Source organism: Salvelinus fontinalis, chromosome 32 (genome assembly GCF_029448725.1).
Source record: "Salvelinus fontinalis isolate EN_2023a chromosome 32, ASM2944872v1, whole genome shotgun sequence".
NCBI lineage: Eukaryota > Metazoa > Chordata > Actinopteri > Salmoniformes > Salmonidae > Salvelinus > Salvelinus fontinalis.
Window position 1 is genome coordinate 10,804,026 of NC_074696.1, and position 23,354 is coordinate 10,827,379.

General features: G+C 43.3%; 1 protein-coding gene across 1 annotated transcript; it reads left to right on the top strand.

Moving 5' to 3' along the window:
• Positions 1-8,506: 8,506 nt before the first annotated feature.
• Positions 8,507-21,564, top strand: LOC129830718 (cholecystokinin-like). The gene is made up of 4 exons (XM_055893359.1): positions 8,507-8,639; positions 11,149-11,269; positions 11,585-11,740; positions 19,293-21,564. Exons 2-4 carry the CDS (start codon positions 11,149-11,151, stop codon positions 19,427-19,429), a joined length of 414 nt encoding a protein of 137 aa, XP_055749334.1. The 5' UTR covers positions 8,507-8,639; the 3' UTR covers positions 19,430-21,564.
• The last annotated feature ends 1,790 nt before the right edge of the window (positions 21,565-23,354 follow it).

The window sequence follows — 23,354 nt, forward strand, 5'->3', positions numbered from 1 at the left end:
TCTCTGGAAAACAACAGAAACCTGAGAACACCACCCAACCTGGAACTGAGTGAGTAATGTCTAGTCTGAAACTATATTTGATTTCCAAAAGCCAAGAAGAAAAAGACATGACTCTACTTTATAAGGACTGAATAGTAACATAACTCTGCCAAGCTTGATACAGCTTCAACTAGCACTTAATTGTCAAGTGAGAGGTGTCAAAGACCATTAGCCCAACAATGGCAGGAGAGTCGAATAGTCTACCCCAAACAAATGGAGAGGCCTTGGAAGCTGCCTCCCGCTGTTCAGAAGTAATTAAAATACAGTACCCTGTGCATGTAAAAAATGATAAGACAAGAAAAGATCACAAAATGAAGCTCCTTATGGAAAATCAAGAGACACTTTTTGCTGACTATTACAAAAATGGGAACATCAGCAACCTTATCTTCCACACAAACCATCCCCAGGCATGGCACAGTGCTATATTAGCACACTACCCCTCTGTTAAGAGAGGGGGGGTTAACGAGGGGTGGAAACTCAGGATTCTTGACAACGAGGACGAGGAGTCAGCTAATATAAATCTCTATAAGTCTGGAACAGTAATTGTACAGGGCAACCACAAACAGTTTCAGCTGGACTTTCACCTAATCAAAGAATTAGCCCAGCAGGAGAAGCTCTCCCTTGATAAAGATACCCCCACCCCAAGTGGGTCAGACCAAACCTCTTCACCATATAACCCCACAGACGAGCAACCCTCAGCAGACAGTCAACCTCCCAATACAGAGTACTTCTCCCTCATTGAAATGAAGGATAAATTCACCCAGCTGGAGGTAAGGCAGGTGGAGCTGGAACAGCAGGTGATCACACTCCAGTCAGCACAGACCCAGACAACAGTCCAGCACAACAACACCCCCTTAACCAGACCTGGAGAGCTGGAGGTGGAGAGAGACATATCTGCACTATGGACAGTGGTGAGACAACATCAACAGGAGAAAGAGCAGGAGCAGGAGAAGAACAGAGCACTAGAGGAGAGGATCAGACTACAGGAGGAGAGGGAGAGGGGGATGGAGGAGAGGATCAGACTACAGGAGGAGAGGGAGAGGGGGATGGAGGAGAGGATCAGACTGCTGGAGGAGAGGTTGAGGGGGATGGCATGTGACAGAGAACAACCCACTAGGGAGGTGGCCATCCCCACAGAGACGCCAGCAGAACAGCCCACCTCAGCACCCTACAAAAGTCTCAGTCCACACCAGACCCTGACCATAGAAACGACATCACAACAGAACAGACAAAAGAAAAACCCCAAGCCCAGCAGCTCTCACCCCCTCTGAGCACCCCCCCTGTCAGCCACCCTGATAGCCCTCCTGACAACCCCCCCACACCCACTGAGGACAAACACAAGACACAGATTGTCCTTCTTATGGACTCAAATGGGAAATATATAGAAGAAAAAATACTTTTTCCCAAACACAGTGTGTCTAAACTCTGGTGTCCAAACACCCAGCGCGCCCTAGACCTTCTGTCTGAGGACAAACTAGGCTCACCTAGCCACATAATAATACACACAGGCACAAACGACCTGAGAGCACAGCAGGAAAGGGTGGCCACAGCACTGAAGGGAGCGATTGAAAAAGCTTCTTCTACTTTCCCCAACGCACAAGTGGTTATCTCCACCCTGCTGCCACGAAAAGACTTCCACCCTGCTACAATACAGCGGGTAAACGCAAGCATTTCCCGTGACTGTACCTCAAAACCATATGTTTTTCTGGCACACCACTCCACCCTGGACTTGAACAGCCTCTATGACCAGGTCCACCTCTACAAGGCAGCAGTGCCCACCTTTGCCCGGACTCTAAAGGACATCGCTCTCAAACGAAGCCCCAACACTTCACACAGGAGCAACAGATCAATAGACACCCCACCCAGACCAGCGAGACACCCTCCAAGACCTCCAGGACCCCCCCTGGACCTACACACCCCCCCCACATCAACCATGCCCACACCCAATTTAGGCCCCCTCAGATCAGACCCATGCCACTCCTGCCCACCCCATGCACCCCACCCCCGCAAAGAGGGCATCAACATGGAAGTCACACATACGCCCAGGTAGTGAGCGGGCAAACAGGCCCAACCCCCACTCTTACACTCGCCCAAGCCAACGGCATGTACCAGATGCTCAGCAGGCTCTGCTCACACTTACTGGCCTGAGGCCAAACCCCGACCAACAACATTGGACACTTTATGGAACAAAAAGCCTTCACTATATCATCCTGGAATATCCAAGGTCTGAGGTCATCTGCCTTTGGCCTAAAGAGCAGGAACCCGGACTTCACCAAAGAAATCGGTAATGCAGACATTGTCATCCTGCAAGAAACCTGGTACAGAGGAGACGGACCCACTGGTTGCCCTCTAGGTTACAGAGAGCTGGTAGTCCCATCCACCAAACTACCAGGTGTGAAACAGGGAAGGGACTCTGGGGGAATGCTAATTTGGTATAGAGCAGACCTAACTCACTCCATTAAATTAATCAAAACAGGAACATTTTACATTTGGCTAGAAATTCAAAAGGAAATTATCTTAACAGAGAAAAATGGCCTCCTGTGTGCTACGTATATCCCCCCACTAGAATCCCCATACTTTAATGAAGACAGCTTCTCCATCCTGGAGGGGGAAATCAATCATTTCCAGGCCCAGGGACATGTATTAGTCTGTGGCGACCTAAATGCCAGAACTGGACAGGAACCTGACACCCTCAGCACACAGGGGGACAAACACCTACCTGGAGGTGACAGCATTCCCTCCCCCATATGCCCACCTAGGCACAACTATGACAACATAACCAACAAAAACGGGTCACAACTCCTGCAGCTCTGTCGCACGCTGGGTATGTACATAGTCAATGGTAGGCTTCGAGGGGACTCTTATGGTAGGTACACCTATAGCTCATCTCTTGGCAGTAGCACTGTAGACTACTTTATCACTGACCTCAACCCAGAGTCTCTCAGAGCGTTCACAGTCAGCCCACTGACACCCCTATCAGACCACAGCAAAATCACAGTCTACTTGAACAGAGCAATACTCAATCATGAGGCATCAAAGCCAAAGGAACTGAGTAACATTAAGAAATGCTATAGATGGAAGGAATGCAGTTTGGAAACCTACCAAAAAACAATTAGGCAACAGCAAATTCAATCCCTTTTAGACAACTTCCTGGGTAAAACGTTCCACTGCAATAGTGAAGGTGTAAACTTGGCAGTAGAAAATCTTAACAGTATATTTGACCTCTCAGCTTCCCTATCAAATCTAAAAATCTCAAATAGAAAACCGAAGAAAATGAACAACAATGACAAATGGTTTGATAAAGAATGCAAAAATCTAAGAAATAAATTGAGAAACCTGTCCAACCAAAAACATAGAGACCCGGAAAACCTGAGTCTACGCCTTCACTATGGTGAATCACTAAAACAATACAGAAATACACTACGGAAAAAAAAGGAACAGCACGTCAGAAATCAGCTCAATGTAATTGAAGAATCCATAGACTCTAACCAATTCTGGGAAAATTGGAAAACACTAAACAAACAACAACACGAAGAATTATCTATCCAAAATGGAGATGTATGGGTAAACCACTTCTCCAATCTTTTTGGCTCTATAACAAAGAATAAAGAGCAAAAACATATACATGATCAAATACAAATCCTAGAATCAACTATTAAAGACTACCAGAACCCACTGGATTCTCCAATTACCTTGAATGAGTTACAGGACAAAATAAAAACCCTCCAACCCAAAAAGGCCTGTGGTGTTGATGGTATCCTTAATGAAATGATCAAATATACAGACAACAAATTCCAATTGGCTATATTAAAACTCTTTAACATCGTCCTTAGCTCTGGCATCTTCCCCAATATTTGGAACCAAGGACTGATCACCCCAATCCACAAAAGTGGAGACAAATTTGACCCCAATAACTACCGTGGAATATGCGTCAACAGTAACCTTGGGAAAATACTCTGCATTATCATTAACAGCAGACTCGTACATTTCCTCAATGAAAACAATGTACTGAGCAAATGTCAAATTGGCTTTTTACCAAATTACCGTACAACAGACCATGTATTCACCCTATTGACAACCAAACAAACCAAAACAAAGGCAAAGTCTTCTCATGCTTTGTTGATTTCAAAAAAGCCTTTGACTCAATTTGGCATGAGGGTCTGCTATACAAATTGATGGAAAGTGGTGTTGGGGGTAAAACATACGACATCATAAAATCCATGTACACAAACAACAAGTGTGCGGTTAAAATTGGCAAAAAACACACACATTTCTTCACACAGGGTCGTGGGGTGAGACAGGGATGCAGCTTAAGCCCCACCCTCTTCAACATATATATCAACGAATTGGCGCGGGCACAAGAACAGTCTGCAGCACCCGGTCTCATCCTACTAGAATCCGAAGTCAAATGTCTACTGTTTGCTGATGATCTGGTGCTTCTGTCACCAACCAAGGAGGGCCTACAGCAGCACCTAGATCTTCTGCACAGATTCTGTCAGACCTGGGCCCTGACAGTAAATCTCAGTAAGACCAAAATAATGGTGTTCCAAAAAAGGTCCAGTCGCCAGGACCACAAATTCCATCTAGACACCGTTGCCCTAGAGCACACAAAAAACTATACATACCTCGGCCTAAACATCAGCACCACAGGTAGCTTCCACAGAGCTGTGAACGATCTGAGAGACAAGGCAAGAAGGGCATTCTATGCCATCAAAAGGAACATAAATTTCAACATACCAATTAGGATCTGGCTAAAAATACTTGAATCAGTCATAGAGCCCATTGCCCTTTATGGTTGTGAGGTCTGGGGTCCGCTCACCAACCAAGATTTCACAAAATGGGACAAACACCAAATTGAGACTCTGCATGCAGAATTCTGCAAAAATATCCTCTGTGTACAACGTAGAACACCAAATAATGCATGCAGAGCAGAATTAGGCCGATACCCACTAATTATCAAAATCCAGAAAAGAGCCGTTAAATTCTACAACCACCTAAAAGGAAGCGATTCCCAAACCTTCCATAACAAAGCCATCACCTACAGAGAGATGAACCTGGAGAAGAGTCCCCTAAGCAAGCTGGTCCTAGGGCTCTGTTCACAAACACAAACACACCCCACAGAGCCCCAGGACAACAGCACAATTAGACCCAACCAAATCATGAGAAAACAAAAAGATAATTACTTGACACATTGGAAAGAATTAACAAAAAAACAGAGCAAACTAGAATGCTATTTGGCCCTAAACAGAGAGTATACAGTGGCAGAATACCTAACCACTGTGACTGACCCAAACTTAAGGAAAGCTTTGACTATGTACAGACTCAGTGAGCATAGCCTTGCTATTGAGAAAGGCTGCCGTAGGCAGACATGGCTCTCAAGAGAAGACAGGCTATGTGCTCACTGCCCACAAAATGAGGTGGAAACTGAGCTGCACTTCCTAACCTCCTGCCCAATGTATGACCATATTAGAGAGACATATTTCCCTCAGATTACACAGATCCACAAAGAATTCGAAAACAAATCCAATTTTGATAAACTCCCATATCTACTGGGTGAAATTCCACAGTGTGCCATCACAGCAGCAAGATTTGTGACCTGTTGCCACCAGAAAAGGGCAACCAGTGAAGAACAAACACCATTGTAAATACAACCCATATTTATGTTTATTTATTTTAACTTGTGTGCTTTAACCATTTGTACATTGTTACAACACTGCATATATATAATATGACATTTGTAATGTCTTTATTGTTTTGAAACTTCTGTATGTGTAATGTTTACTGTTCATTTTTATTGTTTATTTGACTTTTGTATATTATCTACCTCACTTGCTTTGGCAATGTTAACACATGTTTCCCATGCCAATAAAGCCCCTTGAATTGAATTGAATTGAATTGAATTGAATTGAATTGATAGATAGATAGATAGATAGATAGATAGATAGATAGATAGATAGATAGATAGATAGATAGATAGATAGATAGATAGATAGAGGGATGGTCAGAGAGATAGAGAACACGACTGTATAAAAATGGATGTGGAGCTGCAGGTCCAATTATGTATAACTGATTGCTGTCCAATAGGTTCGCTGGTCTGGTCTGGTCTGGTCTAACATATAAATAATACCCCTAGAGGTTCTATTGGTCTGGTCTAACATAAAAATAATACCCCCTAGAGGTTCTACTGGTCCTGTCTAACATATAAATAATACCCCTAGAGGTTCTACTGGTCTGGTCTAACATATAAATAATACCCCTAGAGGTTCTACTGGTCTGGTCTAACATATAAATAATACCCCCAGAGGTTCTACTGGTCTGGTCTAACATATAAATAATACCCCCTAGAGGTTATACTGGTCTGGTCTAACATAGAAATAATACCCCTAGAGGTTCTACTGGTCTGGACTAACATAGAAATAATACCCCTAGAGGTTCTACTGGTCCTGTCTAACATATAAATAATACATCTAGAGGTTCTACTGGTCTGGTCTAACATATAAATAATACCCCTAGAGGTTCTACTGGTCTGGTCTAACATATAAATAATACCCCTAGAGGTTCTACTGGTCTGGTCTAACATAGAAATAATACCCCTAGAGGTTCTACTGGTCTGGTCTAACATATAAATAATACCCCTAGAGGTTCTACTGGTCTGGTCTAACATATAAATAATACCCCTAGATGTTCTACTGGTCCTGTCTAACATATAAATAATACCCCTAGAGGTTCTACTGGTCCTGTCTAACATATAAATAATACCCCTAGAGGTTCTACTGGTCTGGTCTAACATATAAATAATACCCCTAGAGGTTCTACTGGTCTGGTCTAACATATAAATAATACCCCTAGGAGGTTCTATTGGTCTGGTCTAACATATAAATAATACCCCCTAGAGGTTCTACTGGTCCTGTCTAACATATAAATAATACCCCTAGAGGTTCTACTGGTCTGGTCTAACATATAAATAATACCCCTAGAGGTTCTACTGGTCTGGTCTAACATATAAATAATACCCCTAGAGGTTCTACTGGTCTGGTCTAACATATAAATAATACCCCTAGAGGTTCTACTGGTCTGGTCTAACATATAAATAATACCTCTAGAGGTTCTACTGGTCTGGTCTAACATATAAATAATACCCCTAGAGGTTCTACTGGTCCTGTCTAACATATAAATAATACCCCTAGAGGTTCTACTGGTCTGGTCTAACATATAAATAATACCCCTAGAGGTTCTACTGGTCCTGTCTAACATATAAATAATACCCCCTAGAGGTTCTACTGGTCCTGTCTAACATATAAATAATACCCCTAGAGGTTCTACTGGTCTGGTCTAACATATAAATAATACCCCTAGAGGTTCTACTGGTCTGGTCTAACATATAAATAATACCCCTAGAGGTTCTATTGGTCTGGTCTAACATATAAATAATACCCCCTAGAGGTTCTACTGGTCCTGTCTAACATATAAATAATACCCCTAGAGGTTCTACTGGTCTGGTCTAACATATAAATAATACCTCTAGAGGTTCTACTGGTCTGGTCTAACATATAAATAATACCCCTAGAGGTTCTACTGGTCTGGTCTAACATATAAATAATACCCCTAGAGGTTCTATTGGTCTGGTCTAACATATAAATAATACCCCTAGAGGTTCTACTGGTCTGGTCTAACATATAAATAATACCCCTAGAGGTTCTATTGGTCTGGTCTAACATATAAATAATACCCCTAGAGGTTCTACTGGTCTGGTCTAACATATAAATAATACCCCTAGAGGTTCTACTGGTCTGGTCTAACATATAAATAATACCCCTAGAGGTTCTACTGGTCCTGTCTAACATATAAATTATACCCCTAGAGGTTCTACTGGTCTGGTCTAACATATAAATAATACCCCTAGAGGTTCTACTGGTCCTGTCTAACATATAAATAATACCCCTAGAGGTTCTACTGGTCTGGTCTAACATATAAATAATACCCCTAGATGTTCTACTGGTCTGGTCTAACATATAAATAATACCCCTAGAGGTTCTACTGGTCTGGTCTAACATATAAATAATACCCCTAGAGGTTCTACTGGTCTGGTCTAATATATAAATAATACCCCTAGAGGTTCTACTGGTCTGGTCTAACATATAAATAATACCCCCTAGAGGTTCTACTGGTCTGGTCTAACATATAAATAATACCCCTAGAGGTTCTACTGGTCCTGTCTAACATATAAATAATACCCCTAGAGGTTCTACTGGTCTGGTCTAACATATAAATAATACCCCTAGAGGTTCTACTGGTCTGTTCTAACATATAAATAATACCCCTAGAGGTTCTACTGGTCCTGTCTAACATATAAATAATACCCCCTAGAGGTTCTACTGGGCATCACCAAGCTCTCTCACACACACACACACACACACACACAAACTGCGTCATCATTGAGGTAAAAGCTTACACAAAACGCACACACGCATACACACAGTGTGGAGAGCAGGGGGGTGTATATAAGGGGTGTCTCTCAGAGAAGAGAAGTTCCTTCATCCCTCTCTCACACACACTCCTCCAACACACTCTCTCTTTCTCTCTCCATCTCTTTACTGAAGGTAAGAAAATTACTTATGCTCTCTCTCTCTCTCTTTCTGTCTCTCTCTGTCTCTCACTCTCTCTCTGTCTCTCTCTCTCTGTCTCTCTCCCTGTCTCTCTCTCTCTCTCTCTCTCTGTCTCTCTCTCTCTCTGATTGTTTTTCTCGCTTTTTATTATTCGTAAATGTAATTAAGAACAAATTAATTACCTAATTGTATGTAAATAGTAGTCAGGTACGAGAACAAGAACTTTGGAGAACAATCTTTGAATATATATTTTTTTAAATGAATCCAAATGCAATATTTTCTTGTTAAGTGGAGTTTTATCAAGTAGATAGTTGATGTAACTTGGACTGTCTATAACGATTGATCTGTTGAAGTGTGTGAACGATCGTCTGGAGTGTAGCTTTATTGATTGTATCAATAGACCTCTTCACAGACGGCTATCAGAAATCACAACGGGTTAGCGTGCCATACTTACCTTTGTTTCTAATTTTCCTTAGATCAACTTTAGTGTCTATTCTATTCTTGAGTAGCATATTTTATTTTGAGTCTTCATCTGGAAAATAAGTTTGGTAAATCATTAATAATTTTACTGAATGTGTGAAAGAATCTGTGAAGGGGAAGGGAGGGAGATTTGTGTCCCTCCCTAAGTGCCTCCAGAACATTCAATAACCACATTGCGTCACTAATGCCTCTGTGGGATATACTTTCAGTAAATCAGTTGCGTGGTAATGTAGCCTGGTTTTTAATGGAGTTGTAACATAGCTTGGTTTTTAATGGAGCAGCGCTGAAACCAACAGACAGATGAAATGTGGTTTTGGTTTGAGTGGCTCTCTAAATGTTGGAACATCCAACCACATCATCATGTTACTGTAGGATGTGGGAGGAGAGAAATGAGAGAGAAAGGAGAGAGAGAGAAAGGAGAGAGAAAGAATAAAAAGTAGAAAGAAGCAGTTTAACCATTTCCACCTTTATCTTGCAATTCTCCCCTCTCCTTCCCACTACACCTCTCCCCTCTCTCTTCCCCTCTCTCTCCTTCCCACTACACCTCTCCCCTCTCTCTCTCCCTCTTTCTCTTCCCCTCTCTCTCTCCTTCTTTCTCTTCCCCTCTCTCTCCTTCCCACTACACCTCTCCCCTCTCTCTCTTTCTCTTCCCCTCTCTCTCCTTCCCACTACACCTCTCCCCTCTCTCTTCCCCTCTCTCTCCCCCTCTCTCTCCCCCTCTTTCTCTTCCCCTCTCTCTCCTTCCCACTACACCTCTCCCCTCTCTCTCTCCCTCTTTCTCTTCCCCTCTCTCTCCTTCCCACTACACCTCTCCCCTCTCTCTTCCCCTCTCTCTCTCCCTCTTTCTCTTCCCCTCTCTCTCCTTCCCACTACACCTCTCCCCTCTCTCTCTCCCTCTTTCTCTTCCCCTCTCTCTCTCCTTCTTTCTCTTCCCCTCTCTCTCCTTCCCACTACACCTCTCCCCTCTCTCTCTCTTTCTCTTCCCCTCTCTCTCCTTCCCACTACACCTCTCCCCTCTCTCTCTCCCTCTTTCTCTTCCCCTCTCTCTCCTTCCCACTACACCTCTCCCCTCTCTCTCTCCCTCTTTCTCTTCCCCTCTCTCTCTCCTTCTTTCTCTTCCCCTCTCTCTCCTTCCCACTACACCTCTCCCCTCTCTCTCTTTCTCTTCCCCTCTCTCTCCTTCCCACTACACCTCTCCCCTCTCTCTTCCCCTCTCTCTCCCCCTCTCTCTCCCCCTCTTTCTCTTCCCCTCTCTCTCCTTCCCACTACACCTCTCCCCTCTCTCTCTCCCTCTTTCTCTTCCCCTCTCTCTCCTTCCCACTACACCTCTCCCCTCTCTCTTCCCCTCTCTCTCTCCCTCTTTCTCTTCCCCTCTCTCTCCTTCCCACTACACCTCTCCCCTCTCTCTCTCCCTCTTTCTCTTCCCCTCTCTCTCTCCTTCTTTCTCTTCCCCTCTCTCTCCTTCCCACTACACCTCTCCCCTCTCTCTCTCTTTCTCTTCCCCTCTCTCTCCTTCCCACTACACCTCTCCCCTCTCTCTCTCCCTCTTTCTCTTCCCCTCTCTCTCCTTCCCACTACACCTCTCCCCTCTCTCTCTCCCTCTTTCTCTTCCCCTCTCTCTCTCCTTCTTTCTCTTCCCCTCTCTCTCCTTCCCACTACACCTCTCCCCTCTCTCTCTCTTTCTCTTCCCCTCTCTCTCCTTCCCACTACACCTCTCCCCTCTCTCTTCCCCTCTCTCTCCCCCTCTCTCTCCCCCTCTTTCTCTTCCCCTCTCTCTCCTTCCCACTACACCTCTCCCCTCTCTCTCTCCCTCTTTCTCTTCCCCTCTCTCTCCTTCCCACTACACCTCTCCCCTCTCTCTTCCCCTCTCTCTCCCTCTTTCTCTTCCCCTCTCCTTCCCACTACACCTCTCCCCTCTCTCTCTCCCTCTTTCTCTTCCCCTCTCTCTCTTCCCCTCTTTCTCTTCCCCTCTCTCTCTTCCCCTCTTTCTCTTCCCCGCTCTCTCTTCCACTCTCTCCCCTAGATGACTGCAGGGTTGTGTATGTGTGTTCTGCTGGTGGTCCTGTGCACTAGCTGTTCGGGACGCCCCCACTTCTCTCCCCCTCTCCAAGAGGGCAGCCCTGCCCTGCCCCCTCCCTCTGAAGGTAAGAACAGGGAGAGGTGCCACATCCGGCTGTTGAATACATTTTTATCAAGTACGTTAAAATACCTGAGCTGCTTGATTTATCTTTCCCGGTACAAAAAAAACACTGGATACGTTTTTGTTGAAACCGGTACCTTGATGATATGAATGTTTACGCTTTTTTTTAATGGCAATCCATGGGCCCTAGAAAGACCCTATAGCAATAAAAGGTTTAATTCATGATATTATCATTATTTCTTTATGTCATTTAGTTCCATCAAAACAACCCAAGACAGTTTACAAATGCTAACAAGGTGGTTTGTATTTCCTTTCATAGGACGTCTCGAAACTAAAGCCGGCTTCCTCTCCGAGCCATGCCTCAGACATACTCACTCCTCTCCTTTGGTCAATACCAACCCATATATGGGAGAAGGCGGAGACTCCAGAGCCAAACTCAGTGAACTGTTGGCTAGACTCATCTCCTCACAGAAAGGTGAGTTTAATTTTTTTTTAAATTAAAAATATTTGACCTTTTATTTAACTAGGCATGTCAGTTAAGAACAAATTCTTATCTACAATGACGACCTACCAAAATGCAAAAGGCCTCCTGCGGGGACAGGGACTGGGATTCAAAATATAAATATTAATATCCAATTTTGTCCTATAAAAATATAGGACAAAACACACATCATGACAAAAGAGACACCACCACACTACATAAAGAGAGACCTAGGACGAGAGTGTGAGTGTGAGTGAGAGTGTGTGAGTGTGAGCGTGTGTGTGTGTAGAGAGAGATGAAAGAGCTCACATTGTTCTCTTCAAGTGAATATTTTCCGAAGTCCCTTTAGAACCTGTCTCTATTTCTCTGGTTGCTATGACAGCGAGAGTGAGTTGAAGTCCCTTTAGAACCTGTCTCTATTTCTCTGGTTGCTATGACAGCGAGAGTGAGTTGAAGTCCCTTTAGAACCTGTCTCTATTTCTCTGGTTGCTATGACAGCGAGAGTGAGTCGAAATCCCTTTAGAACCTGTTTCTATTTCTCTGGTTGCTATGACAGCAAGAGTGAGTTGAAGTCCCTTTAGAACCTGTCTCTATTTCTCTGGTTGCTATGACAGCGAGAGTGAGTTGAAGTCCCTTTAGAACCTGTCTCTATTTCTCTGGTTGCTATGACAGCGAGAGTGAGTTGAAGTCCCTTTAGAACCTGTCTCTATTTCTCTGGTTGCTATGACAGCAAGAGTGAGTTGAAGTCCCTTTAGAACCTGTCTCTATTTCTCTGGTTGCTATGACAGCGAGAGTGAGTTGAAGTCCCTTTAGAACCTGTCTCTATTTCTCTGGTTGCTATGACAGCGAGAGTGAGTCGAAATCCCGATAGAACCTGTCTCTATTTCTCTGGTTGCTATGACAGCGAGAGTGAGTTGAAGTCCCTTTAGAACCTGTCTCTATTTCTCTGGTTGCTATGACAGCGAGAGTGAGTTGAAGTCCCTTTAGAACCTGTCTCTATTTCTCTGGTTGCTATGACAGCGAGAGTGAGTTGAAGTCCCTTTAGAACCTGTCTCTATTTCTCTGGTTGCTATGACAGCGAGAGTGAGTTGAAGTCCCTTTAGAACCTGTCTCTATTTCTCTGGTTGCTATGACAGCAAGAGTGAGTTGAAGTCCCTTTAGAACCTGTCTCTATTTCTCTGGTTGCTATGACAGCGAGAGTGAGTTGGTCCCGTTAGAATCTGTCTCTATTTCTCTGGTTGCTATGACAGCGAGAGTGAGTTGAAGTCCCTTTAGAACCTGTCTCTATTTCTCTGGTTGCTATGACAGCGAGAGTGAGTTGGTCCCGTTAGAACCTGTCTCTATTTCTCTGGTTGCTATGACAGCGAGAGTGAGTTGAAGTCCCTTTAGAACCTGTCTCTATTTCTCTCGTTGCTAGGACAGCGAGAGTGAGTTGAAGTCCCTTTAGAACCTGTCTCTATTTCTCTGGTTGCTATGACAGCGAGAGTGAGTTGAAGTCCCGTTAGAACCTGTCTCTATTTCTCTGGTTGCTATGACAGCGAGAGTGAGTTGTTGATCCAGATGGCTGGTGTTTGTGAAAAGAAACCTGTAGTTTGTACATGTGTGAGTGTGTATATCTTTTCTGGTCTTTCCTGCTATCTTCTTAAATGTATCTGCTTTGTCAGTGATAGTATCTCTATAGACACACATACAGAGAGAACAGACAGAGAACAGACAGAGAACAGATAGAGAACAGATAGAGAACAGACAGAGAACAGACAGAGAACAGACAGAGAAAAGATAGAGAACAGACAGAGAACAGATAGAGGACAGAGAACAGACAGAGAACAGACAGAGAACAGATAGAGAACAGACACAGAACAGATAGAGAACAGACAGAGAACAGACAGAGAAAAGATAGAGAACAGACAGAGAAAAGACAGAGAACATATAGAGAACAGACAGAGAACAGACAGAGAACAGATAGAGAACAGACACAGAACAGATAGAGAACAGACAGAGAACAGACAGAGAACAGACAGAGAACATAAAGAGAACATATAGAGAACAGATAGAGAACAGACAGAGAACAGATAGAGAACAGACAGAGAACAGATAGAGAACAGATAGAGGACAGAGAAAAGATAGAGAACAGATAGAGAACAGACAGAGAACAGACAGAGAACAGATAGAGAACAGATAGAGGACAGAGAACAGACAGAGAACAGACAGAGAACAGACAGAGAAAAGATAGAGAACAGACAGAGAAAAGACAGAGAACATATAGAGAACATATAGAGAAAAGACAGAGAACAGATAGAGAACAGACAGAGAACAGATAGAGAACAGACAGAGAACAGATAGAGAACAGATAGAGGACAGAGAAAAGATAGAGAACAGACAGAGAACAGATAGAGAACAGATAGAGAACAGATAGAGAACAGACAGAGAACAGATAGAGGACAGAGAACAGACAGAGAACAGACAGAGAACAGATAGAGAACAGACAGAGAACAGATAGAGAACAGACAGAGAACAGACAGAGAACAGACAGAGAACAGACAGAGAACAGATAGAGAACAGACAGAGAACAGATAGAGAACAGATAGAGAACAGACAGAGAACAGATAGAGAACAGATAGAGAACAGACAGAGAACAGACAGAGAACAGACAGAGAACAGACAGAGAACAGACAGAGAACAGATAGAGAACAGACAGAGAACAGACAGAGAACAGACAGAGAACAGATAGAGAACAGATAGAGGACAGAGAACAGATAGAGGACAGAGAACAGACAGAGAACAGACAGAGAACAGACAGATAACAGATAGAGAACAGACACAGAACAGATAGAGAACAGATAGAGAACAGACAGAGAACAGATAGAGAACAGACAGAGAACAGATAGAGAACAGACAGAGAACAGATAGAGAACAGACAGAGAACAGACAGAGAACAGACAGAGAACAGATAGAGAACAGATAGAGAATAGACAGAGAAAAGACAGAGAACAGACAGAGAACAGATAGAGAACAGACAGAGAACAGATAGAGAACAGACAGAGAACAGACAGAGAACAGACAGAGAACAGACAGAGAACAGACAGAGAACAGATAGAGAACAGACAGAGAAAAGACAGAGAACAGACAGAGAACAGACAGAGAACAGACAGCGAACAGATAGAGAACAGACAGAGAACAGATAGAGAACAGACAGAGAACAGATAGAGAACAGATAGAGAATAGACAGAGAAAAGACAGAGAACAGACAGAGAACAGATAGAGAACAGACAGAGAACAGATAGAGAACAGACAGAGAACAGACAGAGAACAGACAGAGAACAGACAGAGAACAGACAGAGAACAGATAGAGAACAGACAGAGAACAGACAGAGAAGAGACAGAGAACAGACAGAGAACAGACAGCGAACAGATAGAGAACAGACAGAGAACAGATAGAGAACAGACAGAGAACAGATAGAGAACAGACAGAGAAAAGACAGAGAACAGACAGAGACAAGACAGACAGTAGCATGGGGCTACTGAAGACAGACTGTGCCGACAGCAAGATTAAAATGTTAACAGTTTAGAGATTATCTTATGGTGCTCTCAGATAGCATGTTCTTGAATTGGAATACAAAAAGTAGCTGGCAATAACTTTATTTTACCTTACTGAAGTTAGTATTAGAGCTGTATTCTGTAAGAGGTGCCGTTACACTCGAGCTCTCGAAGATTCTAAGTCCATGTGAGATAAATATCAATGTGCTGAGTTCAAGTGTCAAACTCAACAAGCCAGAGATTCCAACTTTAATGTTTCAAAAGTTCCTGTTTACACTTTTTTACCATGAAATCATAACTAGCTCTACATATAGTCTGTTATTACGTACTTACTCTCCCTCTCTCTCTCCATCTCATTGAAAGAGATGGAGAGAGAGAGGGAGATAAAGACGGGTCATTGAAAGAGAGGGAGAGATTAAGACGGGTCATTGGAAAAGATGGAGAGAGAGGGGAGAGATAAAGACGGGTCATTGAAAGAGATGGAGAGATGAAGACGGGTCATTGAAAAGAGATGGAGAGAGAGAGATGGAGAGATAAAGACGGGTCATTGAAAGAGATGGAGAGAGAGAGAGAGATAAAGACGGGTCATTGAAAGAGATGGAGAGAGAGAGGGAGAGATAAAGACGGGTCATTGAAAAGAGATGGAGAGATGAAGACGGGTCATTGAAAAGAGATGGAGAGATGAAGACGGGTCATTGAAAAGAGATGGAGAGAGAGAGATGGAGAGATAAAGACGGGTCATTGAAAGAGATGGAGAGAGAGAGAGATAAAGATGGGTCATTGAAAGAGATGGAGAGATAAAGACGGGTCATTGAAAGAGATGGAGAGATAAAGACGGGTCATTGAAAAGTTTGGAGAGATAAAGACGGGTCATTGAAAGAGATGGAGAGATAAAGACGGGTCATTGAAAGAGATGGAGAGATTAAGACGGGTCATTGAAAAGTTTGGAGAGATAAAGACGGGTCATTGAAAGAGATGGAGAGATAAAGAGGGGTCAATGAAAGAGATGGAGAGATAAAGATGGTCATTAAAAGAGATGGAGAGAGAGAGAGAGGGAGAGATAAAGACTGGTCAATGAAAGAGATGGAGAGATGAAGACGGGTCATTGAAAAGAGATGGAGAGAGAGAGGGAGAGATGAAGATGGTCATTAAAAGAGATGGAGAGAGAGAGAGGGAGAGATAAAGACGGGTCATGGAAAGAGATGGAGAGATGAAGACGGGTCATTGAAAAGAGATGGAGAGAGAGAGATGGAGAGATAAAGACGGGTCATTGAAAGAGATGGAGAGAGAGAGAGAGATAAAGACGGGTCATTGAAAGAGATGGAGAGAGAGAGGGAGAGATAAAGACGGGTCATTGAAAAGAGATGGAGAGATGAAGACGGGTCATTGAAAAGAGATGGAGAGATGAAGACGGGTCATTGAAAAGAGATGGAGAGAGAGAGATGGAGAGATAAAGACGGGTCATTGAAAGAGATGGAGAGAGAGAGAGATAAAGATGGGTCATTGAAAGAGATGGAGAGATAAAGACGGGTCATTGAAAGAGATGGAGAGATAAAGACGGGTCATTGAAAAGTTTGGAGAGATAAAGACGGGTCATTGAAAGAGATGGAGAGATAAAGACGGGTCATTGAAAGAGATGGAGAGATAAAGACGGGTCATTGAAAAGTTTGGAGAGATAAAGACGGGTCATTGAAAGAGATGGAGAGATAAAGAGGAATCAATGAAAGAGACGGAGAGATAAAGATGGTCATTAAAAGAGATGGAGAGAGAGAGAGAGGGAGAGATAAAGACTGGTCAATGAAAGAGATGGAGAGATGAAGACGGGTCATTGAAAAGAGATGGAGAGAGAGAGGGAGAGATGAAGATGGTCATTAAAAGAGATGGAGAGAGAGAGAGGGAGAGATAAAGACGGGTCATGGAAAGAGATGGAGAGATAAAGACGGGTCATTGAAAGAGATGGAGAGAGAGAGGGAGAGATGAAGACGGGTCATTGAAAGAGATGGAGAGTAGGAGAGATAAAGACGGGTCATTGAAAGAGATGGAGAGAGAGAGGGAGAGATAAAGACGGGTCATTGAAAGAGATGGAAAGAGATGGAGAGATAAAGACGGGTTATTGAAAGAGATGGAAAGAGATGGAGAGATAAAGACGGGTCATTGAAAGAGATGGAAAGAGATGGAGAGATAAAGACGGGTCATTGAAAGAGATGGAGAGAGAGAGAGAGATAAATACGGTCATTGAAAGAGATGGAGAGAGAGGGGGAGATAAAGACGGTCATTGAAAGAGATGGAAAAAGAGGGAGAGATAAATACGGTCATTGAAAGAGATGGAAAGAGACGGAGAGATAAAGACGAGTCATTGAAAAAGATGGAGAGAGAGGGAGAGATAAAGACGGGTCATTGAAAGAGATGGAGAGAGAGATGGAGAGATAAAGACGGGTCATTGAAAGAGATGGAGAGAGAGAGAGAGGGAGAGAAAGAGGGGTCATTGAAAGAGATGGAGAGAGGGAGAGAGAGCGGGAGAGATAAAGACAGGTCATTGAAAAAGATGGAGAGAGAGGGAGAGATATAGACGGGTCATTGAAAGAGATGGAGAGATAAAGACGGTTCATTGAAAAGTTTGGAGAGATAAAGACGGGTCATTGAAAAGTTTGGAGAGATAAAGACGGGTCATTGAAAAAGATGGAGAGAGATGGAGAGATAAAGACTGGTCATTGAAAGAGATGGAGAGATAAAGAGGGAGAGATAAAGACTGGTCATTGAAAGAGATGGAGAGATAAAGAGGGGTCATTGAAAGAAATGGAGAGAGACGGAGAGATAAAGACAGGTCATTGAAAAAGATGGAGAGAGAGATGGAGAGATAAAGACGGGTCATTGAAAGAGATGGAGAGAGAGGGAGAGATAAAGACGGGTCATTGAAAGAGATGGAGAGAGAGAGAGAGGGAGAGAAAGACAGGTCATTGAAAGAGATGGAGAGAGAGAGGGAGAGATAAAGACGGGTCATTGAAAGAGATGGAGAGATAAAGAGGGAGAGATAAAGACGGGTCATTGAAAGAGATGGAGAGATAAAGACGGGTCATTGGAAGAGATGGAGAGATAGAGATAAATACGGTCATTGAAAGAGATGGAGAGATAAAGACGGGTCATTAAAAGAGATGGAGAGAGAGAAGGAGAGATAAAGACGGGTCATTGAAAGAGATGGAGAGAGAGAGAGGGAGAGATAAAGTCGGTTCATTGAAAGAGATGGAGAGAGAGAGGGAGATAAAGACGGGTCATTGAAAGACATGGAGAGAGAGAGGGAGAGATAAACACGGGTCATTGAAAAACATGGAGAGAGAGAGAGGGATGGAGCGGTGTAATTGTGCCTCTGAACCTCATTAGTAAAAGCTGTTATTAATTCTATAACCAGACGGAGGGTTGGGCTTAGAACACTGGCCTCTGACACACACGCACGCACACACACACACACACACACACACACACACACACACACACACACACACACACACACACACACACACACACACACACACACACACACACACACACACACACACACACACACACACACACACACACACACACACACACACACACACACAGAGAGAGAGAGAGATCATTCTGAGACCTGTGAAGTGCCTTGGCTCAAAGGGAGCATGTGAGAGGACTAGATGTAACATGCTTGACATTTACACCTCCTACACTGACAGTGTGTGTGTGTGTGTGTGTGTGTGTGTGTGTGTGTGTGTGTGTGTGTGTGTGTGTGTGTGTGTGTGTGTGTGTGTGAGGTAGTGAGGGGAGTGATAAAAGCTCCACAGTGACACTAACACCATGGATATTACCATCACACGCCAGTCAAACCACCAGGGTCAGATTTTTCCAGTGTCAACCTCGTCCTATATTACCATCACACCAGTAAAAGATAAAAAACGGTGTTATAGCTCTCCCTTTATTGCCCTCCTCCATCCCCCTCCTCCGCCCTCCCAGCTCCCTCCCTCCCTGCTCCCTCTAGGTTACATCAGTGGGAACTCAACAGTGAACAGCAGAGCCAGCGGTCTCAGTGCTAACCACCTGATAAAAAACCGAGACTACACCGGGTGGATGGACTTTGGCCGCCGCAGCGCAGAAGAAAACGAGCACTCCTCGTAGAAAAGTAGTCCCCCTCTACAAGAATAGAACAACAAGTCACTGTCTCGTCATGAGAGTATATTTATTCTGTATTTGATGTACACTTGTTTGTAAACACTATATGATGCAATATACAGTATCTACAGTGACAAGAAAAAGTATGTGAACCCCTTGGAATTACCTGGATTTCTGCATAAATTGGTCATCAAATTTGATCTGATCTTTAATCTAAGTCACAACAATAGACAAACATAGTGTGCTTCAACTAATAACACAAATTAATCAAATTTTTATTTTCTATATTGAATACATAATTTAAACATTCACAGTGTAGGTTGGAAAACGTATGTGAACCCCAAGGCTAATGACTTCTCCTAAAGCTAATTGGAGTCAGGGTCAGCTAACCGGGAGTCCAATCAGTGAGACGAGATTGGAGATGTTGGTTAGAGCTGCCTTGCCCAATGAGACGAGATTGGAGATGTTGGTTAGAGCTGCCTTGCCCTATAAAAAACACTCACACATGTTTTGTTTTCTATTCACTAGAAGCATTGCCTGATGTGCCTCGAACAAAAGAGATCTCAGAAGACCTAAGATTAAGAATTGTTGACTTGCATAAAGCTGGATAGGGTTATAACGTATCTATAAAAGCCTTGACGTTCATCAGTCCACGGTCAGACAAATGGTCTATAAATGGAGAAAGTTCAGCACTGTTGCTAGTCTTCCTAGGAGAGGCTATCCTGCAAAGACGACTGCAAGAGCACAGCGCAGAATGCTCAATGAGGTTAAGAAGAATCCTAGAGTGTCAGCTAAAGACTTCCAGAAATCTCTGGAACATGCTAACATCTCTGTTGACGAGTCTATGATACGTAAAACACTAAACAAGAATGGTGTTCATGGGAGGACACCACGGAGAAGCCACTGCTGTCCAAAAAAACAAACATTGCTGCACATCTGAAGTTGGCAAAAGTGCACCTGGATGTTCCACAGCGCTACTGGCAAAATATTCTGTGGACAGATGAAACTAAAGTTGAGTTGTTTGGAAGGAACACACAACACTATGTGTGGAGAAAAAAAGGCGCAGCACACCAACATCAAAACCTCATCCCAACTGTAAAGTATGGTGGAGGGAGCATCATGGTTTGGGACTGCTTTGCTGCCTCAGGGCCTGGACAGCTTGCAATCATTGACGGGAAAATGAATTCCCAAGTTTATCAATACATTTTGCAGGAGAATGTAAGGCTATCTGTCCGCCAATCGAAGCTCAACAGAAGTTGGGTGACACAACATGACAGCGACCCAAAACACAGAAGTAACTCAACAACAGAATGGCTTCAACAGAAGAAAATACACGTTCTGGAGTGGCTCAGTCAGACTCTTGACCTCAACCTGATTGAGATGCTGTGGCATGACCTCAAGAGAGCGGATCACACCAGACATCCCAAGAATATTGCTGAACTGAAACAGTTTTGTAAAGAGGAATGGTCCAAAATTCCTCCTGACCGTTGTGCAGGTCTGATACGCAACTACAGAAAATGTTTGGTCGAGGTTATTGCTGCCAAAGGAGGGTCAACCAGTTATTAAATCCAAGGGTTCACATACTTTTCCCACCCTGCACTGTGAATGTTTACACGGTGTGTTCAATAAAGACATGAAAACGTATAATTGTTTCTGTGTTAATAGTTTAAGCAGACTGTGTCTATTGTTGTGACCTAGATGAAGATCAGATCATTTACATTTAAGTCATTTAGCAGACGCTCTTATCCAGAGCGACTTACAAATTGGAAAGTTCATACATATTTATCCTGGTCCCCCCGTGGGAATTGAACCCTGGTCCCCCTGTGGGAATTGAACCCACAACCCTGGCATTGCAAGCGCCATGCTCTACCAACTGAGCCACACGGGACCAGATCAAATTTTATGATCAATTAATGCAGAAATTCAGGTATTTCCAAAGGGTTCACATACTTTTTCTTGCCACTGTACATATCCCAAATTTAGCAGAAAGGCTATTTAATGTTCTAGTTTTCTGTCCTGGCTTTTTGTCTGTTTATGGTTTTGGAGGGAATTGTATGGAATATAAAAAGGTCAGGTGTGGATGGAAAGAGATTTATAGTTCTCAGTGAGACAAACCTGGATCAATAAAAGTTGAGAATGTACAGTATTTCAACAGAGGTTCCCAAAGATACACACACACACACACACACACACACACACACACACACACACACACACACACACACACACACACACACACACACACACACACACACACACACACACACACACACACACAAAAAAAAATATGGACGCACAGATAACAACTTACACACGCGTCAACCACATAATATACTCGTGGTATAATCTCAAGACTTTACACTAGAAATTAAAATAGTGAGCAGTGGCCCATTATAGTACATCAAGTTGGTAGAATACACAGCTCTACTCCTCTAGAACCACAGTCCTGCTGCTTTTCAGTTCTCTCAATTAACCAATTACTATAATTGATCAATGTATTAAGGCCATTGATTGGTCAGAGAGTACACACACCTGGTTTACCAGGTCTAAATCAGTCTCTGATTTAAAAGGAAAGGATGAGAAACCAGTATCATGAATATTTAGGCCTATGTATACGCAGTGCTGATTAGAGCATGTACAGTTGAAGTTGGAAGTTTACATACACCTTAGCCAAATACATTTAAACTCCGTTTTTCACAATCCCTAAAATTTAATCCTAGTAAAATTTCCCTGTCTCAGGTCAGTTAGGATCACCACTTTATTTTAAGAATGTGAAATGTCAGAATAATAGTAGAGAGAATGATTTATTTCAGCTTTTATTTATTTCATCACATCCCAGTGGGTCAGAAGTGTGGTGGTTAATTTCTGTATTATCAAATGAGGAGAGACAAACTTATCACACAAGTCAAGAGTTATAAGTAAACTGAATCTTTATTAGTGAGAGCTTTGCAATAGCGGCGGCTTGTCGACGAATCAACCTCAGATGATTCGTTGACAGAGCCCCAACACAAAGGCTACTGAGATATTGTATAGCAAAGATCCACCCCCTAGTCGACATAACAAACCACAGATATTAGGAACAGTTCACAAAGTGAGACTTTATAAATGAGAAAGGAGTATCCCGTAGCCAGATAGCATTCGCTTTAAATTATCGTTCAGTTTGGCCCCTAAGACGAGGTTCCTATCTCGTTCCTGTTACTCCTAGCACAAAAACACCAACTCGCCCAATGGCATAAATCAATGGTCAACTCCAGACACTACCACACACATCCCCAAGGCCAAAGGAGAGAGTGACTGGCACACAAACATTGTGGAAACCAGTAATTGGTTCCCCATTAATCACACCATCCCTTCACATGGTTTAGAATAGGTAAAGACACAATCACATATGACAACAATGTTCCCTCCTGTTCTCTTCCCTTTCTGATATTCTGCAAAGCACCAGGGACATGTGAAAGACAAGCCTGACCTCTCCCCTCTCTGGGCCCCAGGTGACTGAGCCCCAGGTGACTGAGCCCCAGGTGACTGAGCCCCAGGTGACTGAGCCCCAGCTGAGGGAAGAAGTGCAACTGCCAACACCAGTCCAAAGGGATACATTCTAATAACAAGTATATCACATAAGAATATTATGCAGATATGACATCTTAATTATCTATGTTAGACAACTAATTCTGATTCATCCGCCATAGAAGTTTACATACACTCAATTAGAATTTGGCAGCATTGCCTTTAAGTTGTTTAACTTCAGTCAAATGTTTCAGGTAGCCTTCCACAAGCTTCCCACAATACGTTGGGTGAATTTTGGCACATTCCTCCTGACAGAGCTGGTGTAACTGAGTCAGGTTTGTAGGCCTCCTTGCTTGCACACACTTTTTCAGTTCTGCCCACAAATTGAGGTCAGGGCTTTGTGATGGCCACTTCAATACCTTGA